Source organism: Rhinolophus hipposideros (genome assembly GCF_964194185.1).
Source record: "Rhinolophus hipposideros genome assembly, chromosome: 4".
Lineage (NCBI taxonomy): Eukaryota > Metazoa > Chordata > Mammalia > Chiroptera > Rhinolophidae > Rhinolophus > Rhinolophus hipposideros.
This window is the reverse complement of record NC_138050.1, coordinates 63,062,615-63,070,746: the sequence shown is the minus strand read 5'-3', so window position 1 is coordinate 63,070,746 and position 8,132 is coordinate 63,062,615. Positions and strand designations below refer to the sequence as shown.

At 41.4% G+C, this 8,132-nt stretch overlaps 1 protein-coding gene across 1 annotated transcript in view; it reads right to left on the bottom strand.

The window, feature by feature from the left end:
* Positions 1 to 4,598: 4,598 nt before the first annotated feature.
* The window catches only part of SLC15A1 (solute carrier family 15 member 1), a 47,807-nt gene continuing 44,273 nt past the window's right edge, over positions 4,599 to 8,132 (bottom strand). Inside the window, exons 20-22 of the mRNA XM_081046266.1 lie at positions 7,748 to 7,888; positions 6,508 to 6,615; positions 4,599 to 5,546 (exon numbers count right to left, since the gene is read on the bottom strand). Coding sequence (XP_080902392.1) covers positions 5,361 to 5,546; positions 6,508 to 6,615; positions 7,748 to 7,888 — 435 coding nt within the window. The 3' untranslated portion in view covers positions 4,599 to 5,360. The remainder of the gene's footprint in view (positions 5,547 to 6,507; positions 6,616 to 7,747; positions 7,889 to 8,132) is intronic.

Below are 8,132 nucleotides of genomic sequence, written 5' to 3'. Positions count from 1 at the left end.
TCAGAGAAGCCCTCGTTGGACAGCCCATCTAAAACACCAGCCTGCACTACTCTGTCCTCTCACTCCGTTTATTTTTGCTTGACAGCACCTGAAGCACACAGCATCAACACCCGGTATTATATATTTACCGGTTCATCAGGGATACATCGATGCCTGGGAAACAGTAGAAGCTTACTAAGTGTTTTTGAACGAATAAAGAGTGGATGAGGGTAGATGTAAAATAAAGCAAACCCTGGTATGGAGCAAGTACTTGATAAATGTTTCTGTCCCAACGCACAAAAAGCCAGTTGCCGTCACATGTTGCCTTATGGCATACTGAGGAACAGCGACCCCTGCTGGAATTTGTATCTGCGTCCCAGAGAGAATAAAAGTCCACAAATGCCAGTCGCAAGAAAGAAACTTATATAAATACTCAGTATCCGATGAGGCCTTCTGATGTGTATTCATGAACACTTCCCAATAAGATCATTCTAACATTTACAAAAGCCTTTGATTGGCACATTTCCCCAAGCGTGTTCTCTTCTGCCATCTTGTGGCCAAGATGGGGAACTTCCATACAGTTTGCAACGACCTCGCTTAGTCAAAAGGCAAATCCGGCGCTACTGAGCTTGCCTAGAGCCATTTTCGCAAACCAGCGGTGGTCATTTGACCAAGCCCTGGCGCGACCCAGCTTCTTGGGCTTCCATATTTCAGAAACATGAAACAACCGAGGTGACTGCCTCGTTTGGTGGCTTCTGCCGGAGGGACAGCTGAGAGAAGCGCCTGAGGGCCACCTCCCCAGAGCCCAGCTGTGCCTGAACTTTGTCCTCCCATTCTGCCACAGCCCCTATTATTAACCAGTCACACAACTAGACCCTGATGATTTGGTCTGGACACTTAATAGATACTTGTGAACTCCATGAGGGCGGGCTTTATCTATTTCGTACCCCACTATATTAAACCACATTTAGCACAGAACATGTTACTAAATAGTTGTTGAAGGAATGAGGTAAAAATTGCTAGCACTTATAGAGCACTTGCTCCATGCCATGCACTTTACCGACATCAGTTCATAAATTAGGCTGACCAATAGGTCCTGGTTTGCCCAGGACTACCCAGGGAATTCACTCAGTCCCTGACAAATGGGGACTGTTGGTACCTGTTTTTGTCAGCTCGGGCTGCCATAACAATATACCACACACTGGAGGGCTTAAACAACACAACATAAATTAATTTTCTTACAGTTCTGGAGGCTAAATGTCCAAGGTCAAGATGTCATCAGTGTTGGTTTCTGGTGAGAGTTCTCTTCCTGGCTTGTAGACTGATGCCCTTCTCACTGAGGGGAGAGGGGCGCTCTCCTTTCCTCTTCTTTCAAGGGCACTAATTCCATCATGAGGGCTTACTCCCTCCTGGGATGCCTGCTGTAGGTCCTTAATTCTTATTGAAAACACATGGGTTGTGACTTTTAGTAGCTGGGTGAGACATACAGGCATACCTTATTTTATTGTGCTTCATAGATGTTGCAGTTTTTACAAATTGAAGGTAAGACCTTCCACCAGCAAAAAGATTACAACTTGCTTTATTGTAACACATGCTTTATTGCAGTGGCCTGAAACCAAACTCACAATACCTCCGAGGTATGCCTGTATTAACTATTCTTTCCAGGTTTGTAAATCAAACCAAGGACCCCAAGTTAAGACTCATGACTTAACTGAAGTTTAGTCTCTGGAGGTTGGTCTTACGAAGACCAAAATCCAGGTTGAACAGCAGGGGGCAGCAGAGAATGTCATCTCTGTCCAAAAGTACAGCTTAGGGAAAGGCTCTTGGCATCTGTGGCTGGCAACTGCAGAGCTGGGGAAACCTGTGAAACAGAGTTTTGTGACAGACGGCCTGTACTTCCCTCCTGTCTCTTTCCTGTGGTAATGGGGGACATAGAACATTTTAGGAGCTCTTTATAAAATGGAAGCTGTTGAGGGAAATACACTCCTCTGTGGAATGGGAATAATGATAGTAATCTATATCATAGGGCTGTTGCAAGGATTACACGTTTGTAAACTTCATGCAATAGAGTGCTTAACATGCTGTCTGCACATATGCAGTGTCCAATAAATGTTAACTACTATTGTTTGTCATAAAAAAATGAGGCTTCAAAAAATTTCCAGAATACATGACAAAATCTATGGCTACAATGATCAATACAATAAAAATCAAACTTGAACACACATTTAATAAAATAATTTTACAAAGTCTATGGTAGATTGTAAAATAAATATTTAACTACCCTGAAAGAAATAAAGGACATCTACTATATATATATATATATATATATATATATATGTACACACACACACATATATATATATTTATATATATTTATATATATAGTATGTATATATATATATATAAATGTGGAAACAAAACAAACATAGTTTGATATGACAAAGATTCATATATACATTATAAACAAACACTTCTCAAAATATTCTGGCTTTTTGGTATAAGCGATGAAGTCCTGCTATTTCCAAAGAAAGCATTTCCATTATCCCCAACCCATGCTGAATTGTACTTTAATAGTCAGCCAGTCTTTAATGTCAGAGTACTATTTTGGTTACATACCGATCAGTCCAGAACTTAGAGAAAGGCGTAATACACAAAAAAATGGGGGCCAAGGAAAGGGCAGAAGACCAGAGGTTGTTGATCTGGTCACATGCATCCTTTCTGTCACCCCTGCCCCATGACAATTGTGATTGTCTAATGTCTCACATCTAGAACACCCATGTTGGCACCCATCAGTCTTGATTATGTTTGGAAGAAGTGGTCAAATAATAGCCAGAGGGAAGATGGCTCTGAATATTTAACACTGATGAGCAAAGTGCCCCAGTTCTCCTCTGCACCCTCATCACATCATTTAAAGGCCAATGAAAATGATGTAGGAGTCCTTTCTGACCATATGCAGAGAAATCTAGTGTTAACATCAGAGTCCATAGAGGGGTGGGCTTTCATTCAAATATTTGGAAGTCTGTTGTGTGCCAGACGCCATCAAACAAAGAATTTTTAAGACCTCAAAATGTCTAGCATTCTCTGTTTTGTAGGAGAAGAAAATGAGATCTAAAAAGTTCAGAGTGGCCCAAAGTTACCCAGAGGCTGTAAGAGGAAGTAAGACTAGAATATCTTTTTTTTTTTTTTTAAAGATTTTATTGGGGAAGGGGAACAAGACTTTATTGGAGAATAGTGTATACTTCCAGGATTTTTTTTCAAGTCAAGTTGTTGTCCTTTCAATCTTAGTTGTGGAGGGCGCAGCTCAGCTCCAGGTCCAGTTGCCATTGCTAGTTGCAGGGGGCGGAGCCCACCATCCCTTGCAGTAATTGAACCGGCAACCTTGTGGTTGAGAGCCCACTGGCCCATGTGGGAATCGAACTGGCAGCCTTCGGAGTTAGAAGCATGGAGCTCTAACCACCTGGGCAACCGGGCCGGCCCTAGAATATCTTTTGAGGATTTAAGATTAGTTCTCTTTCAGTTATTCACAAAGGCGGGTAATGAAAACTGAGTGCTCATCACTGTAATTATTGATTTCCCCCATCAAAGGCAGAAGGTAGAAGTTAGAAGGTAGAAATGATCAGAGGTGAAATTATATAGCTAGTCGTTCACACTAGAGTTTATTAATTAGGCTCATTCAAACCTTATCGAATTTCAGTTCTTTGCCTCTTCCATCTCACTCCTCATAGCCCAAGAGGTTGAAAACATTTATTTGACACATAGAGGACTACCAGGTCCTGGAGACTGGACGTAGAACAGGGTACACACAGAGCTTTCAGTCAAGGGAAAGCTTCATAGTTAGGAGACACGGAGGGATGTGTGACGGGAGAGAGCTGAGGAGAAACAGCCTAATGTGGGCGGATGGGGACAGGGAAACTCTTGGAGGAAGTGGCCTGAATCCTGAAAATGACGAAGACTGAGCCAGGTGGATGGGGTGGGTGAGCAATGGGTAGAGAATAAATGTCTCAGGACCTGATTTTTCTTTTGCTTTTGACCTGAAAGTGAGAACTTGATGCATTCCAAGAACTAGAAAAACTCAATGTGGGTTGGATCAGAGTGAACAGAGAGAAAAAAGTATGTCCAGAGAAAAAACGCCTCAGAAGCCCCAGTGAAGAAATGAGCACTTGATCCTGACAGTGGAGAAGGTCTTCGGCAAGGTTTGATCATCACATTTACGTTTCTCACTTTGGACTTTGAATCCTCCCTTTCACTGAGGAGCTTGTGCATGAAGCATCTTAGAGGTCCAACATGGGCCCTTTCTCCTAATCCAGAAACTGGCTCCAATATTCAGAGTTGTGCACAAGTTTGTGTAATAACAGTTGCTTGTTTTTATAGGAGTACCAAAGTAGATTCGTTCTGGGAATGGTTAAATGATAAATATAGGATGAATTAGGCATTAAGTGTTTGTAATGCTTTGGAAGAATTTTCATTCAAGCAGAAAAATGCTCGTGAGCATTAAGAAAAACATTTTGAGATGGTATATAAATACACACACAGAAAGATCCTAGCAATAAAAAAGAAGTGTAGATATATATACTGCACCTGGGGAAAATAGGACCAGAAAGAAACAAACCTTGATATTTCACGTTCCTAGAATTTATTATATGTAGGGGTTTGTTTTCTTCATGCTTTTATCAACTTCTGATGAAATTTTAGTAAGTGTGCACAGATTTAATAACCAGGAAACATGTTAAGGCTTTCTCACCTTACTCAAAGACACACAGACACTTATTCTTAAGAATGGGGATTTATTTCATATTATGAAAACTCCAAAAATCATTACTGGCTTTTACCAGAGTGGTCTTTTGAGTTTATACATAATTTAAAAAGAGGTAGGGACTGGGAAAACAAAACAAAAAACAAAAGTAAAGTTATTAGCTAATACTAGCTGGTACTTATTATATGCCATCTGAAAGCCTATAATGCACTTTCACATTGTCTCCTGCCTTGTTTAACATTGTTTTCACAGTGTTAGAAGACAAACAATATGGAACTTTGTCAACCTTTCAAAAAGTGTTAGTCCAAAATAACTTCATTTGTGTGGTTGGAAAGGAGTTAAACACAGGGTATGCTCTCAGTGTTGTAAAAGTGTGTGTGTATGTATGTGTGTGTGTGCATGCATGCACACTTTAAATAAGACTTCTCTTAAAAAAAAAAGATTTCTTTCAGCGTTTTAAGTTGCTCCTAAGCCACCATTGATAGTTGCTTAGAAAATCATTTTCTTGGTGTGGTTCACAATTCTGGAGTCTTTCCCATTGGGGGCCATCCAACAGTGTCCTGCCCCCTGGGGACAGAAGTCAGGGCATGTCCTGGGCCCAGTCCATCCTCCACTTGCTTGCTGACATTCACATCTGTGTCTGTGAGACGGAATCCGATTTGCAATATGGGTTTTCCGTGTTCTTCTTCTTCTCATCGTTATCAAACTGAGCTTCAATCTCTGCTGGATTGATATAGGTATAGAATCGCGCCATGATGGCAAAGACAATGCAGACAACCAGCAGCAACGCAGCAAACAGAACGTACTCGGCCCACTTTGAAGGAATTGAAGTTGGAGCAAGAAAGAAACAAAAACAATACTGGTTATAATAGTAGATCTATCACGTGTGTTTTCTTGCTGTGTCCAGTTGGAAGGTGCTTTGAAAATAAATTGTTATAGAAAATTGCTAGGTTCCTGCCCTAGATATAGAATGGTCAGTTATGGCCACAACAAATACAGAAGGGCCAGCTTTTCTCGAATGCTCAAGTATAAAGATAACATTTTTCTAATAGCACTGGAATGCAGAAACACAAGACTTTGGGAAGATGAGAGAACATTTCTGAAAAACCCAAGTCTTAAGGCATGTAGCTGGTCCCTGCAAGCATGGGTACCAGGAAAACACCAGGCAGTGGTCTTGAAAGAAAAAGATTGTGCTGGGCCCCTATGTTATCCCTTCGCAGTCCCTTGAGGTCATGAGCACAGAGCATTAGTACATGCCCTGAAGGGACCCCGGAGGGGAAGTGATGAAATTGATGAGATGGGGTAACGACTCCCTTATAAGGTAGATATACTCAAGTGCTGAAGGAGAGAGTTTAAGTATCATAAAAAGCCCCTACTTTATTTTAACTGGAAAAATTACAACAACCTTTAGAATGACTTTAACTTTAGGTATTACCGGTATGACAACTTCTGGCTAACATGTGTGGTTTGGGGCCATTAAGTTGCATTCACGGAGGCTAGGAGAGATCGTTTCTTTGCTGGTAAGCCATATTACGGGATGTGGATATTAACCCAACCCGGTTATTTGGGTTGTCTGCTCCCAAATGTAAAACACCCAGTAGAAATAGGAAGAATCAGCAAATACTGGACCATAAGACCTTTGGTAGCTGCCCTGTTTGGCTGGTCTGGCAGTTTTATGCAGCTACTCGCTGAGATGACCATGTATATGTAGATGGCTGGGGAGGGTCATCATGCTGACCACTAACGAGTAAGACGATCTCCTTTTCCTCCCGTACCTGTTCACTGAACTGGCCTGCTCCTGCCACGATGAGCACGATGATGTTGCCAACTGCCACTGTCAACAGCCATCCCGCTTGAAGCACTGACTTCATGTTGGAAGGCGCCTGAGGAAGCAACGCAAAGAGAGTCCCAATCTAGATCTCAGCCTTAGCAGGCGAATACAACTCACGGATGTCTTTCCTTAAGCAGTCTACCCTAAAAATGTACATGAAAAGTCAGGCTAGTTTAGATGTCACAGGGATAATCGCTTGGACAGCAAGATACCCCAAATGCTCAAGTTGCAAGAACATACAAGGAGCCCTTGTTTTACATTCTTCACATACTTGCAAAGCTGCCATCCTACATGGACAAATCTACAGATGAACAGACTCTATTTCTACAGAGGAGTTTCCAAGCAAAGCCATCCAGCACGATACCATCTTCCCTCCATGCGGAGGCTGCTCTCTGAGCTGTGAGCTCGCTCTTCTGTGAGCTTCCCTACCAGGTCACCAAAACCCCTCTTCAAACTCCTGTCACCTGTGTTAGTTATAGTCACCTCCTTTATTACAGTGTGAGGTCACCACAGAAAGGGATTATCCGGTTCATACTTACAACCTTTTCTGCAAAAATTGGAGGTACTAGATAATGTGGGCATACAAAAACTATAACTGTAGTTTTAATTAAATCATTCATAAATTAAGCTCTAAGTCATGTATCTGCAAAATTTGCCTCATTGACATAATATACACAAAGCAATCACACACACACACACACACACAAACACACACACACACATATTCTTTTACCTTTTGAAAGCGAGGCCTTTATCAGTGTGTTTACTGGGAGCTACAGAGAGACCTCAACTGAGCTTTCAAGATAACGGGGACAAAGACTTGGAAATGAGCACTGTTGATACCATTTGGTGGCTTCAGAAAGCGGAGTCTACTGGCTATTGTGACCCTGGTAACAGTCATTCATACAGTTTTTCCTACTTAGGACTACACACCTCTGTATATGACTGTGGGAATACAAACACATATGATATTAGCACTCACAAAGCTAAATAGTAATATTCTTAGTCAATAAAGACAAGACTTGGTGATCTCAAAAACCTTGATTGGTGGAAAATGCCATAATGCTTTCTAGAATTACTTTAAACTCTAAATATATGACCACCCCAGACGTACATGAAGTCCCAGCAGCATTTTGAAAGGCAGGGGTATAGGGAAAGGGTGGTAAAAACAATGAACACGAAACCTGGGAATATGAGAACTCCAATCCTGTAACAGAGAAAACCACTTCGCCACAGGTCATGAGGAAATACTGTGGGATTTGCAGAGCCATGTTAATCGTGTTGGGTGAAATATCTTCAAATATCTTCGGTTCAGGGCAGTCATCCTAAACCAATAAGGCCAAAAATTAAAATCAAGATTGTTTCTAAAAGAAAAGTTGCTCAAACAGGCAACTTGAGTTTGGACTTCTAGGGTTGTGTCAAGTACACATTTGCAAGGTAAGTACACAACACTGCTTTTTATACTTGTGATGAGATGGCCCTTGTGGGAGTTGAAAATATGTTCACTAGTGTTTTCCTCTTCAATCAGAGAGTAGATTGTTAGTCAGGTTTGTTTAAAATATCGCCATC